This window comes from Nothobranchius furzeri, chromosome 6, assembly GCF_043380555.1.
Source record: "Nothobranchius furzeri strain GRZ-AD chromosome 6, NfurGRZ-RIMD1, whole genome shotgun sequence".
NCBI classification, from domain to species: Eukaryota; Metazoa; Chordata; class Actinopteri; order Cyprinodontiformes; family Nothobranchiidae; genus Nothobranchius; species Nothobranchius furzeri.
In genome coordinates, this window is record NC_091746.1 from 57,874,386 (window position 1) to 57,901,088 (window position 26,703).

At 42.6% G+C, this 26,703-nt stretch overlaps 1 protein-coding gene across 4 annotated transcripts in view; it reads left to right on the plus strand.

The window, feature by feature from the left end:
* sema4d (sema domain, immunoglobulin domain (Ig), transmembrane domain (TM) and short cytoplasmic domain, (semaphorin) 4D) overlaps nt 1-14,665 on the plus strand; it is a 47,785-nt gene extending 33,120 nt beyond the window's left edge. For all 4 annotated transcript variants that reach the window (XM_015942859.3, XM_015942857.3, XM_054744418.2 and 1 more), the window contains 14 exons: nt 3,289-3,422; nt 5,599-5,744; nt 5,837-5,899; nt 5,973-6,071; nt 6,158-6,251; nt 6,389-6,505; nt 8,402-8,553; nt 11,492-11,667; nt 11,750-11,906; nt 11,975-12,197; nt 12,279-12,391; nt 13,034-13,206; nt 13,312-13,358; nt 13,452-14,665. In XM_015942859.3, coding sequence (XP_015798345.3) covers nt 3,326-3,422; nt 5,599-5,744; nt 5,837-5,899; nt 5,973-6,071; nt 6,158-6,251; nt 6,389-6,505; nt 8,402-8,553; nt 11,492-11,667; nt 11,750-11,906; nt 11,975-12,197; nt 12,279-12,391; nt 13,034-13,206; nt 13,312-13,358; nt 13,452-14,434 — 2,640 coding nt within the window. In that variant the 5' untranslated portion in view covers nt 3,289-3,325 and the 3' untranslated portion in view covers nt 14,435-14,665. The remainder of the gene's footprint in view (nt 1-3,288; nt 3,423-5,598; nt 5,745-5,836; nt 5,900-5,972; nt 6,072-6,157; nt 6,252-6,388; nt 6,506-8,401; nt 8,554-11,491; nt 11,668-11,749; nt 11,907-11,974; nt 12,198-12,278; nt 12,392-13,033; nt 13,207-13,311; nt 13,359-13,451) is intronic.
* Nucleotides 14,666-26,703: the final 12,038 nt, after the last annotated feature.

A 26,703-nucleotide genomic window follows, 5' to 3' on the forward strand; every position in this document is an offset into this window, starting at 1 on the left:
AAAGCAGGACTTGTGTTGACCAGATAGTTCCCGTATTTGACCATTTATTTTGACGGAGAAAGAATAGAAAGAATTACCCCGACGCATGCAGACGAACTGACATTTTATTCGTTTCGCACATCGCAGATGTAGCTAAATCACTCAAGAAAAGATTCCCATCTGAACATCTGAGCTGGACACTGCTCAGCGCCGCTCGCTGTCAGCGCGTACGTACGGTGCACAGCGAGCTGAAGATGTGAAGAGGGGCTTGGAGCACGTCACAGAACCAGAGCGCATGCGGGAAGATTCCTCCGACTAAAGAGACTTGTCACTTAGAAAATGTTCCCTGACTATGAAACTTTGGCTGAATAGCGCTTGTTCCTGTCTCCATTGTGGCGACACATCCAGGAGCCGTCTGAGGAGAATCCCAGAATCTCACATCGTCTTCAGCTCAGAAAGCGCACATGATTACGCACAAGCGTGACCCGTCAACCCGGTCTCACAGTAAGACCGGGTTGGAACTGCTCAGGTTTACGCAGACAATATTTACATTTAGAATTGGCATACAGATGTAAAATGAATGCAGTAAAATATAAAGCATTTTATTTAAATATCCATTCATTATTTTACAAGCACAGAGAGCCGCATCAGATGGCTGGAAGAGTTGCGGGTTGCAGACCCCCACCCTACAGGAAAACGACGTTCGGACAAATGGTACTGTCAACATCCCAGCGAATATCAGAGAGTTTCTCACTTATAGCACCTTTAAAAAGCACCTCAAACTACATCTTAAAGGTTCCCAGACATGTTTGCATCTTTAGTTATTCTTCTTTTTTGTTTGTCTATTTTAATGGAATGTTCTGACTGTTTTTAATTGTATAGTGTTACTTGTTTTACTTGGTTGTCTTGTTGACGGACTACAGATGCAAATTAGCAACTATGCTATAATCTGGCCCATTTACGATCGATACAATGTATTTGATTATTAATGTGCATTGTCCTGAATAAAGAATTGAAAAAATTGACCCCCCCCCCCCAAAAAAAGAGCAGAAGACTTAATAAGACCTTACTCGTTTTGGTTCAGTAGGCTTTTTATGCTTCTTTGTTCATCCTCAGGACATCTGGTAACCTTTAATCACCTTTCTTGCATGATAGAAACGCCCGGCATGTGGAGTGTGGGTATTGGCTTCTTCGGACTGCGATGTGGTTAAAAACCAGAAAAACCTGTCGTGTTTTTGTTTAACTTACTCTGTGTAGAAGTGCAAACAAACGTCCCTCGGTATGCCGGCTCCACCCGACTTCTGCTTATCACAACAATGAGGCTTTCATGTTTTTATTGTTTTAAAGGCAACACTCTTCATGTTTAAAGGAAGTACAAAGCAGATGTTTTTGCATAGCAGCTTTTACATCAGGATCAAGGAAGGGAAGTGCATACGCTGTACAGCTGAATGATAATCACCTCTGAGTGAAACCATTCAGTTAACACTGATGGTGTCACAATGAACTGGGCTGATCCTCGTGAAAACTGACCTTTACGTAGGTTTTGTTCGCTCTCGTGAATTTGGCTCCTTGTTTCAGCAGCAGGATTGAGCAGATTTAGAGATTTGTTGTATTATTTTATTTAAGCTTTAAAGCTTGAGCTTTTTACCTCAGCTTTCCTGCTGACCTAAAACCAGCAACAAGAGACGTGGTTTGTTTTAAAGGAGGCGTAACCATTTCTTAGGGAGAAAATAAAGGTCCATTTAGTGTTGCAGCTAAATTCAGAAGAAGTGATTATTTTTCTGTGAATTTGACAGTTGGTGGGAGAACCTGGATGATATAAAGTGACAGGAAGCTGCCTGCTGAAGGTTAGACTCATCCAGAGCCGTTGGTGGGACAAACAGAAACATCTGATAAGAGCTGACGTATACCCGCAGCTCTGTCATCACTTCCATCATTGTCGTCATCACCTGAGGCGAATGGATTTGTTTTACATCTAAGTTACACCTGAGCAACAGGTGGAATGTCATTGTTAAGCCATGAGAAGGCTTTAGTTACAAGCAGTCGTTTAAAATGTTGTAATTGAGTCGTAATTATAGACTCCATGTGACTAAACAGATGATAAAATATGTACAAGAGAGCTGGCACGTGTGTGTGTGTGTGGTTTTTAGGCCTGGGCATCTTTGTGTGGTGGATAATTTCCTCGGTCTCGTCGCTGTCCGCTGGCTCCTGATTAAAGCGAAGCTCCACTTTCATCTGTTGTCCAGAGTGTTTATGAAGTCGACCCAAAAAGCAACGTTTTACAGGAAAAGGCTTTGATCTGGGATGAATGAATGAGAGGTGCACAGTTCAGACTCGGTTTAGTTTTTTTCTCTTATGTCTTTTCGACTCGAGTTGGCATGACGTTTTTAACCTGTCTGATGATGGTATGTTTTTCTCAGTTATGGTGTTTCGTTGGTGTCGCAGCTTCATCGTGGGCCACAAAACACTAGACTGGGTCTTGATATTTTAGTTTTTAGGGAATCTTAAAAATGACCTTTTAAATATATTTGTGTCATTCAACCAAGTGTATTTTGGATGACAAATATTTGCCACGATTATTTTGTCAAAAGCTTAAAAGTTCGACAATTCGATCTCGAATCTTTGTATATTTAAAAATTCCCTTAAAGACCAAGTTCACTGACAAACCATTTTTTACTTGTTAGTTTTGAAATGTAGTTGCTCAGCCTGGCTTTAACGTGCAGACTAAATGTGAAAATAGTCTTCTATCCCTATTTCCCTATTTAGCTTCTGGTAGAAAATAGATGGGCAAATGCTTGGATTAGAAGAGCCCGTCGGATCTTCGTCACATCGAAAATTAGCGTTCATGGACTCGCCCAGCTTGTCTCTCTGCAAACGTGTTGAAAAAGGAAGTGAATTTGATCTGTAAATCTACTCCACAGGTTTCCTGAGCCACAAGCGCATCATAAATGTGTTTTTATGCTTGTAAAAAGGCCCAACATGTGAAATATTTGTGAAATTTTCTAAAGCAGCAAACGACCATTCATCTGAAATCTAACTTTTTAGTCAAATGTTGCAGAAATAAATGTCTTAAACATGGATTTCAACATGCTTTAATTGTTTAGGGTTTTTGCAGATTGGATCCTGAAGCCTTTGGTGTGTTGCAAAAGAAAAGGGAAGATGAATTTAACACCTCTTAAAGAGGGAACCTGATTTGACGGCTGTTGGAGCCCTTTTGTCTGTGCTGCGTGATAAAATCTGCACAAGATCAACTCTGAAGAGAAACTCTGACAGTGTGCTGCTTTAGTTTTTGTCTCTGTGCTCTCTCAGAGGTAACTTCACTCTTCCAAAGCTAGCAGAGGCTAATATGGGATTCAGTGTGCTGGGAGTGTTTCTGGGGCTGCTCCTGGAGGTCTCTACCCACGGACCCCACACTATTCCTCGGACTTCCTGGAAGCACCAAGGTAAGGCCTAATTCACACATACACCTGGTGTTCTGGCTTAAAAAGTGACAAATTCATGTTGAAGTGAAACCTGAAGAAAAGTTGAGTGGATTTACAAATGTGTCGAACTATCAAATCCTTATTCTTGGTCAGTGCTCTTCTAAATGTCCGGTGCTGTTTTAGAACCATTCACTGGTCTCAGAGGTAGAGCTGGTCACGGTGAGTTTGTGAAATCTCAAAAAGAGAAGCATGAGTCACTTAAGTCGGGTGAAACGGAACTTTCACACGCTCTTTAGATATCAAATCGCTTCTAACTCGGCGTATCGTGTTAATAATAGCATCTTTGGTTTCACTTGTTGCCTGATATCATCTGAAACTACCCTCTGGTCTCACCTCAGGCTATCGAGTTAGACCGGTGCTGTGTGAGGTGGAAAGGTTTAGGAATGGCTCGAGTGGTGTGTGTGTGTGTGTGTGTGTGTGTGTGTGTGTGTGTGTGTGTGTGTGTGTGTGAGAGAGGGAGGGAGAGAGAGAGAGAGAAGCAGCTCACCCTGTGATGCGGTTCCTGTAGAACAGTCATTCGCTGAGGGTGTTTTGCTTTTGTCACTGGAGTGTTTATGGCCTGCACCTGCAACCTGAACCAACCAGTATTACCCAAACACACACAGTGAGTGTGTGGTGGTCTTCAGAAATAGAAATGTGCTCCTGTAAAAGTGTGACATCTCAAATAAAAATAAATACTAGGGCTGGGTGGTGTGGAGAAAGGTAGCCTGGCCTGCCAGACTCCTCCTCTGTTTAATTCTGCACAGAGAAAGGGTCTGGGAACGCTCCTATTCAAATAACCCCACCCCCTGAGAATTCCAACCGAGCCAATCTGCGCTGAGTAGCGTACGCCACACACCATAACGCAGAGTTTGTCATAAACATGGCGACTGAAGAGGAGTTCGCTGCGGCTCTTTCCTTTGTTCTAAATGACTTGAATGTCTTTAAAACCACAAGTAGAAGCTAAAAGCCTTTCTTCTAAAGAAAGATGTTTGCGCTGTCGCCAGACACCATTTTTATTTTTGACTACAGCTAAAAAACTACAGCGTCGCACGGTACAGTCGGCATTTGGTTATTTTTGAGCTGGCTAGTCCCGCCCCTCACGTGCCCCTCTGCCTGTGAGTAACCAGACTAGTTCTCTGTGCAGAATTAAACAGAGGAGGAGTCGTGCAGGCCAGGCTAGGAGAAAGGATCACAATGTTTTTCTTATCAGTCTAACGATATATATCACGATATAAAACAAATCACTACATTTGTGAGCATTTAATGTTCCCTTTGAAGTGAAATTTGAAGATATCAGAAGATAATTTTAACTTGGCACTTGCTCTATTCTGGGATTATTAGGTTCTGCTGCTCCAGTGGGTGGTCCTGGTTCAGGAGCCCAAACAGATCAACATCATTAGTGGCGTAGCTACTTGGCTTTTGTTCTACATTAACCAGCCAGAATACATCCACATGACTAAACCGTTTGGGACCTTCTAGTCAGCAATGTTATTTGCTGGGTCCTCCATCATTTTCTGTCCCTTTTGAGGATCTTGTTTTTCCCAATGACGTGCTACGTGTTCCCTGCACTAAGAGGCTACAGCTACACACACATTAGCCCTTAGCATGTCTGTCTGGCTGCCACGTGGTTCTATTCCAGCCGCTCATTGGCAGAGTGTGACGCAACACTTAATATGATTGGCTGTTCATCTGTTCTTGAAGTTTTTATCGACTCATTCTATCGAGGTATTGCTGTAAGGCTTTGTGTTGTTAACCCTCGTCTTGTGAGGGCTTTTTTACTCGTTATGAGGAGAGTATTGAACATATACTTACTTTCCCGGACACGGACCGTGTCTGGTCTACAACATATTTAGATTTTTTCATGTACATCTACAACTGGTCCACCCTAATTCAAGATGGCTGCAACAACTCATCGCCGCAAGAATGACATAACTCTGAGTTTTGAAGAAATTCGTTATGTCCGAAATTCAGAGGCTGCATCTTGGCACCGATTACATGACTGATGTGATGAAGGCTGTCCAAATTCAGAAACTACTGTTGTGTGTTTGTGTCTGTATTTAAACCACAAATGTATCAACAAGCAGCTCATCCTAAAATCTGAAAACCTGCCGTTTCCGTTCACAAGTAAAATTTACTTAAACGATGTTCTGGTCAGATGTGGATCTTCTGGAGTTTTCCGAGCCTGGTATTTTCAACTACTCGACTCTACTGCTGAGCGAGGAGAGAGATGCCCTGTATGTGGGCGCGAGGGAGGCCATCTTTGAGCTCAGCAAGAGGAACGTGACGGTCCAAAACCACAAGGTAACCGCATAGTAGGAAAAACACTTCCAACAATGAGAGGGGGGGGGACAGCACTTCCATCGATTCTGATTGGGACTTCTGGTGTTTTCCAGGTTCAATGGACAGTTACAAACGACCACGTGAAAATGTGCATAGGCAAAGGAAAATCGAAAGAGGTTTGATTCATGCTGAGTAGATTTATGTTTGAGGAGTTTTATGCTAGATTAAACCTGTCCTGCTCCATTTCAGAGGGACTGTCTGAACTACATCCGAGTGCTCCAGGTTGTTGACGACGAGCGGCTTTATGTCTGTGGTACAAATGCCTTTCAGCCCCAGTGTGATTACTTGGTAGGTTAACGCCACGCTGCACAAATAAACGTGAATGTGTGTGAACTTGCCAGTCAACAGTGTGAACGACATCTTATCTCTTTCAGAATCTTGGCGACTTTTCTCTGGAGGGTCGGGCTGAAGATGGCAGAGGGAAGTGCTCCTTTGACCCTTTGCAAAGTTTTACCACCATCATGGTTGGTGAGTTCAGGCCAGTTTTGACTCATTTGACGGATTTTTGGATGGTCCGCCCTGCTCTGTTGTAGATGATCATCCCTAGATTTTAATTCCCATGGGGAGGAAAACTCACTCGTCTTTATTCTTGTCTTTTCCACCAGACGGAGAGCTGTATTCTGGGACAGTGTATAACTTTTTAGGCAGCGAACCGATTATTTCCAGATACTCTCCTTTCCACTCCCTGCTCAGGACAGAGTACTCCACATCATGGCTCAATGGTGAGTTTGGAGGCTGAACAGATGTGTTTTAGCTCTTCACTTCCTTTCCTTTACTGTTTTTCGACACCGAGGTGCACCGATTGTTCTCATTTTTTAAAAACAACTCACACCTGTAGTGTGTCGTGATTCGTCTCCAACACATAACTCATCTTTCCTCTTTTTTGCTTGTTGAACTGCAGCAAACGAATCAGTGGTTAAACTGACACCAGCTGGCAGCGAAACTGTCAGCTCTCTGCAATTAATAAAATTCATTTAAATCTTTTTTTTAGCTTGTCCCCCCCCCCCCCCCCCATTTACCAAGGTTGCCACATTTTTTTATCTAAACGTGTTATTCTGACACGTTAAAATAAAAAAAATGTTTGCAGGAGATCTAAGTTCTTAAAAAGAATTTCAAAGGGCTTTTCAAAGTGACAATGTATATTTTCCCTGGTGATATGGGGCAGCAGATACCAAAATCATTGCAAGCAAGCATTATTTTTGTGTAGACCTTACAAACGGATGGCCATCAGGGTCAAAAATACTTGGGAGTGCAACCTCCAGCAAAAATAACGAGAACATCAGATTCACTTTCATCACTGGCAGCGAGGGAAGAGGTAAATGTGTAAAAGAACGTTTATTAATGCTGAAAGTTTTGTTAAAGAGCAAGTCACCCCCTACCAGAGTCTAACTCCACTCTCACTTCATGTTTAAAAAAATGCAACAAATGCTGTTGCCTGGCAGACCGAGAGGGCGGAGCCGCTAACAAATACACACGCACACACACAGGCTCACCACAGCATTGTGACATCATAACGTACCAGTTTACATCATAGTATACCTCTTAGCCAATAGCGGTGGCAGATTTAAATTCAAATACAGTGCAGAGTTTTTACCTGACAACGGCACAACACTGACAGTTTTAGGCAGAAAATTAAATTTTTAACTAAAATGCACTAAAGTGCAAAACTATTGACTACACGTGTCTGCACCATGATTAGACACTCGTTTATTTAGTTTATCAGGGGAAAAAAGTTGATTTGGGGGTGACTCGCTCTTTAACATTTGTTACAAATCAGTAAATGCATTCCGTCCTCACGGGCTTCCGTAGAAGGAAACATGGCATCCAATATGGCATCACCCAGAGACTTAGACCTGCTCCCATGTATTTTTTATGGTTATATGTTATGAAACTGCCAATATTTTTCAACAACTGGGCATCTTTTAATTCATTTACAACAACGTTCCAATGGATGATTCCAGAGATTAATGGTAAAAACTACACATGATCTCTAAGCAATTGGATGAGGATGAGGAAGAAAAACGGGTGATCCGAGGCACTCTGAGGATTGTATTTTATTGAGCAAGAAAAAGCAGTTGCTCAGGAGGTAGAGCGGGTTGTTCAGCAGTCGGAAGGTTGCAGGTTTGATCCTGGCTCCGGACAGAGAATTCTGCTCTTGTGTCCTTGGGCAAGACAATTAACCCACTTTGCCTGCTGGTGGTGGTCGGATGGACCGGTGGTGCCTGTGCTCGGCAGCCTCACCTCTGTCAGTGCACCCCAGGGCAGCTGTGGCTACAATGTAGCTCATCCCCATCAGCAGGTGTGTAATGTGTGAATGTTGTGAAGAGCCTTGGGGGGTTGTAGAACCCTAAGAAGGCGCTATACAAATACAGGCTATTTACCATTTGATGTTGAAATGGGATTAGTTTAGAGTGTGTATGTTGGCATTGAAATAATAAGCTTCATTGATTTAAAAAAAAAGATTAAAACAATTATATTAATGCAATTGCATTAATTAAGATAGGGATAAGAGACAAAAATATTCTCTTGTGTAGTTTTGATGATCCAAACCAATTATTTGCACCTTCAGCAAGAAATAATCAAAATGGCCACATTATAGCTCTTTCTCCTTGTTGCAGAACCCAGTTTTGTCTTTGCTGATGTGATCAGAGAAGGAAGTAACGGAGCAGACGGAGAGGACGACAAGATCTACTACTTCTTCACCGAGGTGTCGGTGGAATACGAGTTCTTTGGCAAGTTGCTCATTCCCAGAGTGGCTCGTGTGTGTAAGGTCAGCGTCTACCAGCAGCGTCCATCTTTACCCACAGCTGCCTGTTGTTTCAGTGTAAATGTTAGTTTTACAGCATCTGAGATGAATATCTGCAGGTACAACTTAAAAATATGTGGTAACTTGTTTATTAGGACATTCAGCTCAGAGACTCAAACTTATTACAAAGTAACACTAAACCAGGGATTAAAGATTTCCGTCGTGGCGACGGAAATCCGTCAGTTGGAATAATCAGTAAAAACAGTTCAGTCAAAATCTCTTCTCGCATTCACTTGGGTTTAGTAGTGTCTCTCTCGCTCGCTCGCTCTCTCTCTCTCCTATTGCTAATTGAAACGCGCACCGGTGTTGTTGAAACGCGTTTCTCCACCGTTCTGCACCGCCCAAACTGCAAAAACGCGCACGCTCATTGCTCGCTCCCACGGTGCGCACAAACACAAACTGCGCACGGACCAGGCGCTGGGATTCTAACAGAGCCAATAAAGCTCTGATATCACAATGAGAGTTAACGTGATGAGCGGAACCAGGACCCAAATTCCCGGTGGGCCGATCTGAGGTCCGTGTTTTTAGTCGTCTTTGTTTTTTTCGGGCCGGTGTTCAGTCATGACACTCTGCTGATGAGAGGATTTCTCCTGTCAGTGGAACAGGTGAGCTGCTGAACAAGCGTTAGTTCCTAGAAACACTTTCTATGCCCAGACTCGTGACCTGTTATTTATAATTTTATAATTAATATTAAGTGAATGCACTAAACCCACAAATGATAGAAGATAAGATTAAATATTATTAATCATATTACTATCAAATGTAAATAAGTGTAACAGATAACTGATCTTAATGAAAAAATTATATTAATAATTTTTATTTTAGTATTGATTATAATTCATTTCTAAGGTTTGGATGTCTGTGAACATTACAGAATATTCAGATTGGTGTAAAGAACATGATATTATTAATAAGTCATGATCTGAAGCTGGTCTGAGGTATAAAACTGCCCTGGGCCTAAAGCCCTGCAGATATATTTAGTTTCTATAAACACCAACAACAAATAAATAGCAGCAGCTGGATTCTACTCTGTTCCTTAAATTGAGTCACATAGTTTTTCAAGTTCTGCAGCTCACACGTTCAACAGGGAGCTCCGCCAGCTGATTGGTTCTTTTGGTATCTAGTGCAGTTCTGGTACTGAGCAGCATGGATGCATCAGTGGATTTCACTGTAGTCTGTGCTCATGGATTAAGAAAGGACAGGAAAACATTGTTAACTCAAATATATCATTAAAATGAGCATGTATATGTCATGTTCTGAGGCAAGAGTCTAACCCAGGACATGCAGAATCAGGAGACAGAGTCGGATTGTATGGGAAAAAAATAATAATTTTATTAAAACGATGAACTAAGGGCGCACTGGAAATCCAACGGGTGAGGAAACGGGAAGCAGCGTCTAGAGGGGAGAGTAGCAGAGGTGAGTATGGGCATTGTAGTATGACGGGGGAAATATAGACGGAGGGACTTACGGCTTGGGAAGAGTAGTGTGTGGGAGGGGTGAGCTATGGGGTAAAGTCCAGGGAATGAATGAAGAGCAGTAGAGATGAATAGTGGAGATGGATCCGGACCGGTGTGGTTCTGGAGAGGGAGCGAGATGTGGAGGAGATCGGGTCGGCACTTGGAGGATGGTGAACTAGGAGGCGAACCGGGTAAAAATCCAAAACAGCGTTGAGATGAACACTGATGAGAATCCAACCTGAGACGAGTAAATCCAAAAATTCAAATTAATCAAGGTCACAAGAGAAAACACACGAGAGAACTTGAGCTAGAGCAAGCGAAGGCTAGAGACTACCAGTCAGTAGTAATCATCCGGCGTCGAGTCATGTCCACCTTCCTCCTCATAAGCCGGCCCGCTGATCAGCTGATTAGGAACAGCTGTTGCTCCCTCTCCTGAAACCAAGCACTCAGAGATGGTTGAGAACATGAGACGAGTACTCACCCCGGCTCATGACAGTATAGATACTTTATCATACATACCTACCAGCCTGTAACTCTACTTCCCCCCCCCCCAAAAGTCCACCAGACTGATGCGTTTAAATATAAAATGTCCAATAATTTTTTTCTGGGGGGGCATGCCCCCGACCCCCCTAGAGTACTTTAATACTTATCATCTTTTTTACCTCAGAGAAATCTCAACACCCACACTTTTAAACACTGTATGTGAACAGGTTATTCCAAATTTCTCAGAAACAAGAATACTGACCTTAAAACCGATCAAAACCCGAATAGTGGCCGCAAGTAAACAATGTGAGCCCCCCCACCCCCCCAATAATTTTCAGTCAGATGAGAATTTTGTGCTTCAATCCCTGCACTAAACCAGCTTTTTGGGATGCGTCTAACTTAAATGGAGACTTTAATTTCAAATATGTAGCTTGTTCTTTGTCGGAGTTCTTATGGATGCTCCAGTCCTTGAAGATGAGCTTCTTAAATAAAACTTTAGTCATCAAACAATAAATATTTGCCTTTTTACCTCATCACAGCCAAATTAAATTCAGTTTGAAAGCCCATAAAAAGTTATCCTGAGATTAAAAAAAAAACGTAAGGAAAGGAGAAAGTCGCCTTTTCTGCATTTTGAAAGGAGGAAGTATTTATTTACTTTTGCAAGGCAAAAGCAGGTGATGATATTTTTGCCTGACTGGAAATGATCTCACAAACTACTAGATGGATTTTAATCAAAATCTGCATAACGTTTAGAATAAACTTTGTACACTTTGGCCCTGAAGTCTTAATGATAACACAAAGGCAGCTGGATCCCAGTCATTCTAAACTAGAAGCATATGATTCATCTGCTACACTCTGTTTATGTGAGATCTTGTGTGGTTAAGGTTTGACCACAGTGGCGTTGGCCCCATCGTTTCTCAGCTGAAGATGATTTTAGGGTTAAACTCTTGCTCTCTCTCCAGGGTGACCTCGGTGGCCAGCGCACCCTGCAGAAGAAGTGGACATCCTTTCTGAAAGCCAAGCTTGTGTGCTCCATGCCTGAGCTTAACTTTGTTTTCAACGTTGTGCACGACATCTTCATCTTGAAGGGAAAAGACAGGAGAGACACGGTCTTCTATGGCGTCTTCACCTCTCAGTGGTCAGATTTCACAACGCAAATGCAGGAGACTGCAAATGCAAAAGGACCTTTTTGTAATTGGTGATTTGTTTGGGCCCTGCAGGGGTAACGTGGGTCTGTCAGCTGTGTGTGCCTACAGCTTGGCGTCTGTGGAGGACGTCTTCTCCAGAGGGAAGTATATGCAGAAGGCCACGGTCGAGCAGTCCCACACCAAGTGGGTGAGACACAATGGCATCACTCCATCTCCACGTCCCGGAGCAGTAAGTGGCCGTAACATGTTCAGGTGACTCCAGACTCTGCTCCTGTCTGACCGTGGTTTCTTCTCCAGTGTATCAACAACCTGTTACGCCAGCAGAACATCAGCAGCTCACTCCACCTTCCAGACAAAACCCTCCAGTTTGTGAAGGACCACCCCCTGCTGGAGGATCCCATCCTGCCCAGCGGCAACAGGCCCCTGCTCATCACCAGAGACATCAACTACACCCAGCTGGTTGTGGAAAAGGTCAAAGCGCTCGACGGCAACATTTATGACATCATCTTCACCGGAACAGGTGCACAACATTCATGACGACCCAAGCAAACTTTAGCACACGGAGTTAGTTACACCCTTTCATCTCACTGTTTCTCCTTAGACAAAGGAGTCCTGCACAAGTCGGTAGTGTTTCAGGAGGATGTTCACTGTGTGGAGGAGATCCAGCTGCTGAAGGAGTCTGAACCCATCAAAAACTTAGTGCTGTCCTCCAAGGTCAGTGGTCAGCTTGAGCACAACCTAATTTCAGTCAAAAATAGTACTAATCACAGAGAAACATAATGTAACTGGTAGATTTAGCAGAATATATCTTGTGTAATGAAATGATGGAAGGAAACTCTACAGAGATCCTAGCGCTTAAGGGTGACTTTTGCTCTTTCAAGACTTCTTGCATCGTTTTTCTTGTTGCTTTAGTAAAACATTCATGGATGCATTTTATGATTTTTAGTTGAGTCCACTCCTCTTTAACAATCATTACCTCAGACAGAGATGATGGCGTTAGTGGAGTTTCACACACCAGAGTGACGGATTTGACTTTAGGCGATGGAATAAGTGAGAGATTTACAGAAGATTGTGTTTGGTGGCTGTTTTTGGAAAAACTCCAGAGAGCAAAACCAGGATATTATTTCCTCCTGTTGTCTTTTAGTTTATAATTAAACCATTAAAAAAAATTTTTTTAATATGTTTTGCTCCTGTTTGCTGCCTTATACCTTGTTTTACAGGCATGACAGTTTTTTAGAGTAAAACTAAGTGCTGGGTTTAGGGACTTTATGATGGGCAGGATCTGGGGAATAAAAGGTAACTAAATCAGAGTTGGAGCCTGTATTTATTTATAAATGTCACGTGTTGCCTCCACAGACGCGGTCCTTGTACGCCGGTTCAGACTCGGGAGTGGTCCAGTCACCCACAGCTTTCTGCAGCAGGTATTTGTTCTGTAGCGACTGTGTCCTGGCTCGGGACCCCTATTGCGCCTGGGACCCCACCTCTCTCACCTGTGTCAACATCTTAGATGCGTCCAAGCGGCAGCTCAGGTAACTGGACGTTGAGGGATAACTACATGTATGAACGCTGTGTTTGTCATCCCTAACGAGCTGTGTGTGCTGCTCAGACCCACTGATGTAAGGTTTGTGTTGCAGGACACTCATCCAGAGTCTGAATGGGGACGCAGACAAGTGTCCCACAGGTGAGGATGATTTTATTCTTTTTTTTTAATAGTGAAAACATCACCCTGTTGTCTTGTTTTTAGTGATAGACTTTTATTTTTTGTACTTTTCAGAGTCAGCTGTGTCCCGTGAGAGCTACCTGCACGTGCTGGTGAAACCAGGAAGTTCTGCTGAGCTGCCCTGCCTGGGAAACTCGAACCTGGCTCACGTGATGTGGAAATCTAATGGCTCCGTTCTCAGCGAGGCCTCGCGCTTCCACTTCATGGCTGAGAATGGGCTCCTCATTTACAGCGTGGCTCCAGAGGACCAGGGCCACTATGAGTGCTGGTCCGTAGAATGGGCCCCCGCCGCTGGGAAGAACTTTAGCCGCCTGCTGGTTGGATACATTGTGAAACTGGATCTTCCATCCAGACCCCCTCCTCCGACGACCCACATGACCACCACCCTGAGCAGCCAGGAGAAAAGCAGCACCCGTACAGTTGAAGGTAATGGTAAGACAGAGAGAGACTCACTAACCTGGACCAGGCCCACAGCATCAGTCCTCCTCACCTCCCCACCCCACACTGACCCATCACTAACCCCACCGCCCAGCAGCACAGTCAGAGTCCAGCTGCAGAAGAACCTTCCCCCGGACTCTGTCGCTTCTCGTCCGGACAGCCGCGAGCCCGAGGCCGAGTATCTGCAGCACAACAACAGCGTGGCCCTCCTCTTCCTCTTCCTCCTGTTCTTCCTCCTCTTCCTGGCTGCACTGGTGTACAACTGCTACATGCAGTACCTCCCAGCTCCCTGCCTGAGGCTACGAGCCGCCCTGCTGGGCACTCACAAGTGCTCCCATCAGCCCCAGTACCAGGCCTGCGAGGCAGGTCTAATGGGAGCGTCTCCAGCCGACAAAGTGAACATGAGCGAACGTCCAACTCAGAACGGCAGCCAAGCTGCTCAGAGCCTCCGGGCGCTCCGCGACACCGGCTACGAGACGGAACCGGAGTGTGGTAACGGTCAGGTCCTCTCCCACAGCCCCTCACAGGAAAAACCTTTTGATGTGGACACCGACTCCCAGTCCATCAAGTATGCAGATGAAGACGAGCAGTGCTGCTAGGAGCTTCTGTCTGCTTTAGACCTCATAAAACGCCCCTCAGCTTAGTCCAGCAAGAAAAGCTAATTCTTATATTCCAGATTGGAAACATTATTTACCAAATTGGTAAGCCACCCTGATGTTTTCCAAATTGGAATCCTGCTTCTGTTTAGTTTGGGTAATGAAACAAAATCATCTCCTGGAGCATCTTTATGTTGTTGATAAATTCTTCAGCGCTGTGACGAATTCTCAGGGAGGAGCCCAGCTTCGTCTGCTTTGTGAGGTGCAACTGGAAAGCGCCAGGCAAGTGGCTGGCATGTTCAGAACCACTGCTGAGACGTTATTTAGATTTGGACCCACCTGATCTTCCTGTGTACTAACCATCATCTTCCTTTAAAACACTGGTAGGAGCTGAAGCCTGGTAACGGAGCCCTGATACAATCTGAAGAACCTTTTATTTAGATGAATATTATTTTAAGTGGCACATCAGTTTGTTGTATTGTTTTCCTTTGTTTAGTTTTATTCTGCTTCATGTAGAAAATTCCTCATCCTCCTTTCTTGACTTCTGATGCTTAGATTTTCCTCAAATCTTTCTTCTTTCCCACCACCCCTCCTCACAGCCTCCTCTCCTATCGACACCCCCTCATCTGGAGGTAGTTCTGTTTCTGCTCTGCCTTCCTCCTCCAGCAAGCCCCACAGTGTGGAGGCTGGGGGGGCAGAGGTCAGACTGTTGCCCCCCCTGCTGAAGGACCAGGCTGAGGGGGTTCATGCCCAGGAGGCCTTCCTGCTCTTCTGCCTCGCTCTGGGTGAGTGGTGCCTGCTATTTCCTCCCTCATGCCTGGTTTTCTAATCCCTCTCTCACCTCCTTTAACCCTTTCATCTCTTCATTTCTCTCCACCTGCTTGTTGGCATCACCCAAACTAACAGCGAATGTGTTTGGGTTCCTGCTTGTATTTGTAACAACCAACTTTTTTTTTTTTAGTTTGTCTGTGAAGAACTAAACTCCACTAAGATGGAATTATTTAAGTCAAAGGTATTAAAATCTTTTCCTGTACGTTGTGTAAAAACTCACAAAATTTAGAGATAAATTATGATTTTTTTTTTTACTTTTATTTTCTTCAGAACAAACTGATCATTTATCCAGTTGGTAAAGCAGTTGGTCTGGATTTTTTATGCTTGCACATGTTTGTAAATATTTGTATAAACTGGAGGTGTAATAAAGTTTTTCTAATGTTTTTAAAACTGGTTGCTTTTTATTTATTTTTACACATTTTTTTCATTAAATGATTTTATGTGCAACAGAATCTAAAATGTGGTTATTGTAACTTTTAAGAATCAGAAAATGTGAAATCTAAATTTGAACCCTAGACTGCTAGCAGTGCCAGCGTTTGTAATTTTACACAAGTCGGGAAAACGCAGCAGCGTTTTGCAAAGATCGAGTAACCCAGAAGTTATTTCTTATACCCCTAAGAAGCCACGGCTTATTTTGTTTTACTGTAATATCTGGTGATGAAGGCTAACGTCGAGCTGACTATGCTAACGTTGAATTAGAAACAAATATTTAGCCCTAAAAGTATCTCGAGCTACATTTTCAGTTACTAACTGAAACAATATTACATTGAAAATTGTTTTTCCGAAGAATACAATCGAAGGAAGACCACTAAAAAACCACCAAGGGAAAATGAAAACTCATTATGAAGACTAAAGAACTCAGGAAGAACTTAACACGAAAAATTGTATGAATGCTGAGTACGATGGGGAATGTGTTTCTGATGTAAAAGTGTATAAATAAAAAGTAAAAAAAAAAGTGTTTATCTACTTAACTTATTGTGTTAGGCTCGTCTTTGCTCGTTATCTAGACTCTTCTGGTGCTGAGCCGTAACTTTTCAACAGCATAAAACTCACGGAACGGTAGTGAGAAAATGATCAATGAGTTTAGAAAATGGACTGCTGTGTCCACAGGAAGTCATTCTTACATATTGCACCTTTTAGGCACTTGTTTTCCCAAACCCTATTTCAGACAGATTTCAAAGTTTTACAAGTGTTTAGTATCAAATGTCATCCCAACAAGTTGCAGCCATGAATCCCTCCAGTTTGCTTATTTTTAAATTGTGAACTGTTGAAGCGGAGAGAGAAAAATTAGGCGAAGGATCAGACGACTTCTGCAAACTTGAGCAAATGGGAGAAAATGGGAATGATGGAGGGAAGGACAGGACATGTCCACAGGCTTCTAGTGCAGTGGTTCGGTCGTGATCCTGGAGGGCCGGTTTCCAGTTTTAGTGGTTTCCCTGCTCCAACACGCCTGATTCAGTGGTTGAATCACCTGTGCAGAAGCTCATCAAGCTCTGCAAAAACCTTTTAATTACCTACTGATTGGAATCCGGTATGCTGAAACGGGGTTAAAATTAAAATTGGCCCTCCAGGACCAGGATTGAAAACCACCTCTAGTGGAAGGAAGAATTAAACGTTCCAGGTAAAATTCCTGGTTGGAGTCTGTTGACTTGGAGCTTGCATGCGCTTGTGTGCGAGGTTCCTTCAGGCACTCTAGTTTCCTCTCTGATCAGAAACATGCATATTAGGTGAATTAGTCTCTACTTTGGCTCCAGTAGCTGGGCGTTTGCATGCATTTGTGTGTTTGTGAACAAGAACATGCATGGATGGAATGAAGACAATAAGCTGATCCTTTGATTATCTTTAGATTCTGAAAGCAAACGCCACCCAGATAAATAAGACTTCTCACGGAAACAAGCTTATCTAATGAACACAAACTCGTCTCCATGTCAGCATTTTGACAATCAGGAGGGCCAATTTTGTCCCGCAGGTCCTAGTGATGTCCACATTCACTGGCTGATGAACGGACACATTCTGGACACCCCAGTAATGGAGCACCGCAGAGCGCTGGGTCAGAGGGAGGTGCTGGTGACCAGCTGGCTCCGAGGGGGCCCGCTGATCGGGGATGCCCGTTACCACTGTGTTGCAGAGGCCAGCACAGGAAATGACATGTCTGAGATCGACCTCCATCTCCCTGTCGGAGGTATTTGGGTCTGACCTCTCACGAGTGTGCAAAAGATCAACAAAGGAGGTTATTTAGTTGTTAGGGATGTTTGATATTGATATAAACCAATAACAAGGTAACTAACACAATCTCCTATGAATTTTGTGCAAAATATGTAACTATATAAAAATGTAAGTTAGGTCAGTTGTGCCTAACATGAATATCTCCAAACCAAAACCTCAGATCAGTCATATGTTGACATTCTGAGTGAGAAGAGAAGGAGCTGAAGAGTTAGATGTATAATATGTGCATGGTGTGTGAAGGTTGTGTCGTTAAGAGTAGAAACCGATAATTTCCGATGTAGGCCAATAATAATGGACATCTCTAGCTGTGACGCAGCCAGAACTGGTTTAATTGGGAGGAATGCTTTTGCTTTAGAGTTTTTTTTTAAACTGACACGGTGTGTATCCATGAAAAGTGTTCTTATTTAACAGATGAGAACATTCCATCCAGGGATTTTAACCAATGGAGAGGCGCGCTCAACGAGCACGAGCAGCTGCTAAAGCGATGGGAAGAGGCCTGGGTATGTGTGTGTTCTGAGAGATGTTTAAGGATCTTAAAATCGTGATTCTACAGTCGTGTGACCACCACATTTTACCCGTCTTTCATGTTTGGCTGATAAATTGAAAGTCCCATAATCATCATCACACACAATGGTGAATCTCTGCATTTGACCCATCCCCATGGGGAGCGGTGAGCTGCAGACACGCTACGCTCAAGAACTGTTTGGTGGTTTAACCCCCCCAATCCAACCCCTTAAAGCTAAGTGTCCAGCAGGGAGGCATTGGGTCCCATTTTTAAAGTGACAGTGTGTATTTTTCCTAGTGATAGGGGGCAGTAGATACCTAAATTGTTACACGCAAGCAGTATTTTTGTGTTGGAGTAAGACCTTACCAGTGGATGCCCATTAGAGTCAAAAAGCCCTGGGGAGTGCAAACTTCAGCAAAATAACAAGTACATCAGTCTCCCTTTCATCACTGCCAACAAGTGAAGGCAAATGTGTAAAACAACATTTAACTCATTCGCTGCCAGCGTTTCTCACCGTTTTTACTATTTTTTAAAGAGTCGCAGAATGTTGTGCATTAGAATGATGTAGACGTCAAAACAACCAAAACAACCAAAACAAAGCAGAGACTCACCTCTTACATCCGGAAGAATCTGCGTGTTTCGAGGGCTATGCGTTCTTTCATAATTCGTTGTCGAATTGTGATCGGTAGAAGCTTTTCCGGTTTGCTCCTCACTTTTTTTTACAGCAGCGGCCCAAAACAATCTCCTAACACATGGATTTTCTGCTTCCTGATCACGTGACGTGTGACATATGCGGATGAAGATTGGCTTTAGAGTTGAGATGTTTGTTCTCATGGAGCGGAGGCTCGTCCCAATGCCCACACAGTAAAAAAAAAATGCAAATGACGACGTTAGTTGTCATTGGCAGTGAATGAGTTAAGAATGGCAAAAGTTTTGCAACCATTAATGCTTTTGTCCTCACAGGCTCCCATGGGAGGAAACATGGCATCTAATATGGCGTTGCAGAGACTTAGACCCGGTCCCGTGTGTTTTAGACCTTATTTTTATGGTTATATGTTACAAAGCTGCCAACATTTTTCAACAACTGGGGGCCATTTGATTCATTTTCAACAACAGTTTGAAGGATGTTTCCAAAAATGAATGGTAAAAACTACACATTGTCTCTGTAAAGTCTTTGGTATGATCCATACTGGGATTTGAACCCCGATCTCCCAGGGTGGACATTCTACCACTAGGCCACTAAGAGGGTGATGATGATGAAGGCTGACTAAAAAAACTGAGCTGCTGCTTAGCTATTATTACTTTATTACATCTAACAACATTTTTCCATAGAAAATGATCATGAGACTCAGCTGGTTTACTTCTGTACCCCCCCTCCACACACACACACACACACACTCTGATCTCATGTAAAGAGGTTCTCCGCTCAGCTCTTTTTCTTCCTTTCCCAGGAGAACTGTGATGGCCACACAGCTCGATGAGAACTTGCCGAGTTTGGCTGTGACCTTGCGTCCCCGTCCAGGTGGACCACACCTCCAGCACTGAAATGTTCTCAAGTAAAGGGAACGCGTGTCAATGCCCCTTCTTACTTGATTGTTTGATGGACCACAGAGCTGAGAATTTAACTCTCAGTACAGGACGATGGTGACGATGATGATTTGGGACTCCCTCAGAGGTCAGGGGTTTGAAGCTTGTTGGTCCCCTCAGGATGAGAACATCTGGATGGCATTTGCTGCAGTGTATGAGTTCAAAAAGCTGTTATGACATAATTAGTGAATCATATGTGGTTAGTGTGCTTTCATCCACAGTGGACGTCTCATGTTTGACATTTAGTACGATTATTTAAACAAACACAGCTTTAATTTTTATTATTTTATCATTATCAGTATAAAAACACTGACTTTTGCTTTCTGTCAGCTCCATCTTAAACTTCATGACAACATGTGATTTAAAAAAATAAACAGTTTTATCTGGTTCCTGTGTGTTTATTGTGTCACGTGCTTGTTTTAGTTGCAAACTTGCGTCAATTACATAAAGGTTAACTTTTTTAACTACTGAATTCAATCGTGAGCATATTCTGAATTTAAGTTTTCTAAAACAGATGCTGAGTTTAAATGATATCAGAAGCGTGAAACATATCAAACATAATACATATTTACTGTTGTGTTCTCACATTGCAGATTAATGACACATATTTGAAAGAATACAATAAATGTGGGACACGCTGGAGCGTCTTGGCATGACTAAAATAATTTCATGCTTTCTGGTTTTAATTAAATCGAAACTTGAGTCACAGCACCGTCCTGTGGCCAAACACGTGAAACACACTATAAAAGAAGCATTCAGATGTGCGTGCCAACGCCATGTAAACAGTGAGAAAAACAGCTACATGGAACAAAAAAGAACACACACACATACACGTGCACGCCCCATCTTCCAGGTGAATAGTGACTGGCGGAGGTCAATGTTTAAGGAAAGATATTCTGCAAGAAAGAATGTGACACCGTTGTTGGGACTGCTACACCCAGGGTGCCTCCACTCCTCCCTAGACATCACGTGAGATTTTGGGACGTACTGCATATCTAGTGAGGTGAAATTAAAACATAGTAGATAATTAACCTACTGTATATACAAAATACAACAGAGCCTCCTGTGAAAATATTTGGTAATTAAAAGGAGTGCCTTTAAAAATACCTTTGTTTTGTTTCAAAAACCTGTTAGTTTACACTCATTCTAACAAGGCAATGAAGATTTTCTGGCCTCATTTTGTCCAATTCTTTATGCAAGAATACAGGAAATTGCGGAGGAGATAATGTAGTCGACAAAACAAACAAATAAGAACTAATTTGCAGTTAACATAAGAATAAACAATTATAATACATCATAATACTGTATGTAAATGCTAAATGATTAATAAAACAATATTAATAATATAACACAATACATCATATGCACATATTTTAAAAATAAAATGAATAATAAAAAAAGCGGTTTCCAAATGCAGTAGGCTTCTATGACTATAGAATTTAACTATTGTATTTTATTAAATTCTAGGCTGTTTGATGAATGTCCTGGATAACAAATAGTATATTTATAACTGAAATGACAGAAGTATAAAGAGCAGAAAAAGAATGTATGAATCTAAATTAAATCTAGAGTTAAACAAATACACGCAAAACCATGCATGGGTAAATAGAATATAATACATTCCTATTTTTTTATGGTCTATTATTTTACTTTGTACATTCCTATTTTTTAAAGGGTCTTTGAATCTATCATTTGGTCGGTCACATGATGCTACTTTGAGAAAACGGCAGGTGGTGATCTTTTACAGGTAAAATTTACTATATATTTATTGTAATTTCCACCAAGTAGCATCACATCAAATGAAAGCTTATTAATTATATTTACTTTATTAATAAAATAGCTGACCAAAAGCCGTGTGGGTACACATTTTCATGTAGCATCCATTAGCTAGCATAGCTGAAAATAAACTCACAGGGACAGCAAGTTTCACAGTAAATACCAAAATAATGGCCTAGTTAACCATCACTGTATCTTTCCGAGTAGTTAATCTGGCTGTGAGACATTTTTTCGAGGACAAAGTTTGGAAAGTTTACATTAAATGAAAGTTAGCTCAATTGTCTGATTAAAACAGGGCTCTGATAGGAAGATTGAGAGCACATGAGGCAAAATAACTTCCAACCAGTGACTGTAGAAAGAGAGCTTCCTAAGATGCAGGTGAGGCTTTTTGTTTACAAAGAAAATGACAAAAAGGTATTTTTATCACATCTTCTCTTGTGTATGTTTCTATGAAATTAATTTACCCAAATATTATTTTAGCCATTATGCCCTGTTAAGAAAATTTGTGTTAATGTGAAGTATATTTCTTTAAACATTTTTGGCTGTTTTTGCTTGCTCCCTATGTATTTGGTCATTATTATTTACCAAATTATGCAGTTTTTAGTTTAATCCGTATGCACTGTTTTGACTGTGGGCAGTTTTCTTATACTTGAGCTGTTAATTATTTCCACACCACCACCACAAAATATATAATAATAATAATAATAATAATAATAATAATCAATCAATCAATCAATCAATCAATCAAAGATACTTTATTAATCCCAGAGGGAAATTAGAGTTTCAGTACACACAATTCAGAGATCAGACATACATGGGCAAGACACATGACAAGAACTGGTGACTGTGGTCATTCGCAAACCTGAGTCGCGCTACCTTAATAGAGATAAGAGGGTTACACGAGGATTGGTTCAGGTGGAGGGGAAAAAAGGCACTTCAGAGTTACCCTCCCACCAGGAGGGCAGCTTTGCTCTGCAAAAAAAAAAAAAACATCTCAAACATATATGCAACAGACTTCAGACAACACAACATAAGTGTCCACTAGGTGGGGTGGTGGGTTGGGACTATCCCCACTTCAGTTCCTGCAGCCACGATACAAGCAGTGCATGCCACCTCAGTGTGGATAGGGGGAGGAGCATTGAGGGTTGGAGGGTTGCAGTGACCTGGAACGATTCAGCGGCCTTCTTGCAGTCCCGCCCAGGCTGGGATAGGAGACAGAGTTGAGTTGCCATAGCGACGGCACATTCCACATATCTTCTCGGGGGGAGTTTTCGTTGGAGCCTTGCAGGCTCAAGGGCGCCAGATTCCGATTAGAAATTGTTTTGGGGCCAGACAGAGATAATTTCCTCTTTGTCTTACAGTTTGTTGGTCCTCAACCTCTCAAAATCCTAATAATGGACGTTAATCTATCCCAATCCGTGCTGATTCGTCCACTCTCTCCTTGATGGCATCCATCTTTTGTGGCAAAGAATGAATCTCCGCCAAAGTCCCAAGCTTACGATTCATCTCGACAATTATTTGAGTCTGTGAATTCACAGCGCAGTGCAAACCATCTCTGAGCTCCGGGATCAGGCCAATATTCCTTGACATTTCATTAATTTTCCGGTAAGCCAGGTAGCCTCCAAGGCCAATGAGCAGGAAACCTGACACCAACACCACGAATATCCACACGTCTTCAGAGTCCTCCACAGACAGCTGAGATAGACAAATCAAATTCCACTGTTTCCAGGAGTCCATGATGTGTCCAACTGGGTCTGTCCCGGCGGGGCATCCGGAAGCCCCTTCTCCTGTTGTCATCGTTGAACATTTTTTATCTATCGCGTTGAGACCAACTGACAAGATCCATTTAAGTGAATTTCAGTTTCCAGTTTCCAGAAAAATGCAGAAGCAGCCGTGCACCCAGCACACAGACAGACAAAGGCCTTGAGGATAAGATATGGAGGAGAGGAGGAAAAAAGCGTCTGCACCCGCCAAGAGCTGGAAGAAGAAGCTAATAGTAGTAATAATAATAATAATAATAATAATAATGATAATAAATGATAGCAAATTATTTTAATCATAGTTTTGCATTGATTCAGTTAATAACTTTCTTGGCGAAGGATTTGTAGGTGTAGCCAATGTGTTGAGGGGATCCGTTTTGGTGGCCAAAGAATTGAGTCTCTGCTTTTTGCAGATGATGTGGTCCTGTTGGCTTCATCAGAACGTGATCTCTAGTTGGGGATATCCGCTGATCTCACTGGAGCAGTTCACAGCTGAGTGTGAAGCAGCTGGGATGAGAGTAAACTCCTCTAATAAACCAGAGACCATGGTCATGACATGAGTCAGAAAATGGTAGAATGCCTTCTCTGGGTCAGGGATGAGGTCTTGCCCCAAGTGGAGGAGTTTAATTATCTTGTGGTCTTCACGAGTGATGGAAAGATGGAGTGCGAGATCGACAGGCAGATTGGTGCTGTGTCTGCTGTAATGCGGGCATTGTGCCAGTCTGTTGTGGTGAAGAGAGAGCCGATAGACAAAGCTCTGGATTTACCGGCTGATCTACGTTCCTGCCCTCCTCTATGGTCGGCTTTGGTTAGTGACCATAGATGAGGGTGTAATATATTTTGTGCCACTCGAGAGCGCAAGAGCATCACAATCAAAATATGTTAACTGGGCAGCCGCAGAAGAAGAAATTAGCTTTTCACATGACCAAACAAATGTGTTCAAACTTGAAGCAGTTAGCGACACTCCTGCTTGCGTCTGACTCCTAATTTGTCTAGTAAAATAAAGAAATGTCAGTGTAATGATTTAGTTCAATGTAAGGAAACTAAAGTGTTTTTAAAAACTGAGGCCTCCAGAAAAGGTAGCCTATGTCTCCTCCCTTTCTGGTCGGCTCATGGGTCCCCGGAAGAGCGAAAAAATGAATGCAAGTCATCGGGGCTAAAAACGCTATTTTCTAATCCGCTTTGCCTTGCGCCCTGGATCGCACATATGTTGTACTGCAAGTTAAATGAAAATTAATGATGTGTGTTTCGACCTCGCCAGTCACGTACTTTGAGATTTATCAGCTTGTAAAAGTTCGTAATTAGCATGACTACAAAGTAGAAATCGGCATGTCGCATATATGATGTCACCACATAATCTCTTCTTCCCTAGCGTAGCTGCTACCTACCAAATGGCCAGATGAATGGTGGTTTTTAACCTCCTGAAAGAAGGATTTGAAATACGTTAAACTTACAGTCATTTCCCTCTGTTTTTCTCCGTGTCTGGTTTGATGACCTCACTTTCGTGAAGCACATTTGTAGTCCTGGACTTATTTTCACACAAAATCAAAAATAGCGTTTCCCCCGTTCAAAAATAAAAAAGTTGTTGGTATCAAAATGCGTATTTAAAATTCATGGACATCATATGTGAAATCCATGGCACAAAACAAGCAGAATTAGAAAATAGCATCTTTAGCCCTATTGACTTGCATTCATTCTTTAGTTCTTCTGGGGACCCATGGTCCAGAAGTAGATGGGCATGACTTAGGCTCCCTATGGGCTTATTAGCATGCAATTACAAGCAGCGTTGTGTATTTGATGCCAGACGGTCCGCTGCACAACAAGTTCTGAGTCTGACCGACAATTCAGCTGTCATCTCTCTTTACTTCTTGTTCATAAATGTAACGAGTGTGGGACTTTAGTTGTGTTAAATTATATTAAAAAGTAGACTGAAAAGGCATTGCTAATTATAGAGGGGCAAATGTTTGTGTGCGTTGGGGGCTGGGGGTTTGGGGTTGGTCTCCAGTTAACTGGCTATTAACCTTTAAGAGGCGTCGATAGCTGGTTCAATAACATTTGGAAAACATGCATCCCTAGTCGTAAGTGTAGACCCGGCCATAAATTAACATGTCCCAACCCATTTCAACTTCTGCAATATCTACCGTGTTGACATGAATATGGGATGAGGTTTTTTTCATTGTCATTACGCCGTAACAGCAGAGGGCGCCAGGCTGTATGCTCAACTGGAGAAGAAAATGGAGACGAGAGGTCCGGAGCAGAGTGGATCGAAAGTGGGGCAAGTTATCAAGCCACCAAGGCAGAGTTATGATGCTAATTTTAAGATAATAGCGGTCAAGCATTGGATGGCAGCGAGGATGACGTTCAATGGGAGGAGCCGGCCGGGACCGCAGCAGCATGAGAGTGAGCGAGTACAGCGAGGCAGAGGACGTCTGTGAATAAAAGCCTCATTTGACTTTTGGTTTCACATGTGAGCAAAGTTCTGATAGTTAGCATTAAAATAGTATTTTTGCTCAGTATTTTTTCTCAAAATTTCAATTTAAATAGTTAATTTAAAAAGTGATTTTTTTTGTCGTCTTTTCCTGAAGATTAGTTTTGGAAAGGGGGGATCGTCCTCGTCCTATATATTCGGGTTAATACGGTGAATCCCGATCGCAGCTATCGCACCGAAAAACTAGCCTCGAGCAACTGTTAACAGGATAAGCTATTGCCAGTGCCGGCCCAACCTAATGCAAGCATCATTTTTCGATAACAGGAAAATTAAAGAGCAAGTCACCCCTACAAGAAACTCCACTCCCACTTCATGTTTGAAAAATTCAACAAATGCTATTGCCTGGCAGTCCAACAGCATTGTGACATCATAATGTACCAGCTAATGTCATTGTGTACCTCTTAGCTAATAGTGGTAGTAAACTTGAATTCAAATGTAGTGCAGAGTTCTTACCTGACAACGGCGCAATACTGACAGTTTTAGACAGAATATTTAAATTTTAACCAAGATGCACTAAAGTGCCAAATTATTGACTACATGCATCTACAGCATGATTACACACTCATTTATATAGTTTATCAGCAAAAAACGTAGATTTCGGGGTGACTTGCTCTTTTAAATCTGCCATCGCTTTTGGCTAAGAGGTACCCTAGGACGTTAGCTGGTACCATATGATGTCACAAAGTTGTCGTGAGCCTGTGTGTGTGTGTATTTGTTAGTGGCTCCACCCTCTCGATCTGCTAGGCAACAGCATTTGGTGCATTTTTCAAACAGGAAGTGGGAGTGGAGTAATACTCTGGTAGGGGTAACTTGCTCTTTAAGAATTTAAGAACTTGACCCCCCCCCCCCCCCCCACCCTCCCCCCACACACATACCCCACCACCACCACATACACACACAGAGCTCATTTCATATTTAGGTCTTGGCTGAGTGGGCAGGGCAAACCAGTCTTTTCAGTGTAGGCCTAATTTATGGGTTCAGTTTGACCATTTATCAGGGCCCCTGGGCCATTTTGAGCCCCAACAAGATTTATTTACTGTATAGAGGTGCAGATAAGTCTAGCCTTGCTCCACTGTAACCTCGGCAGGTCTACCATTGG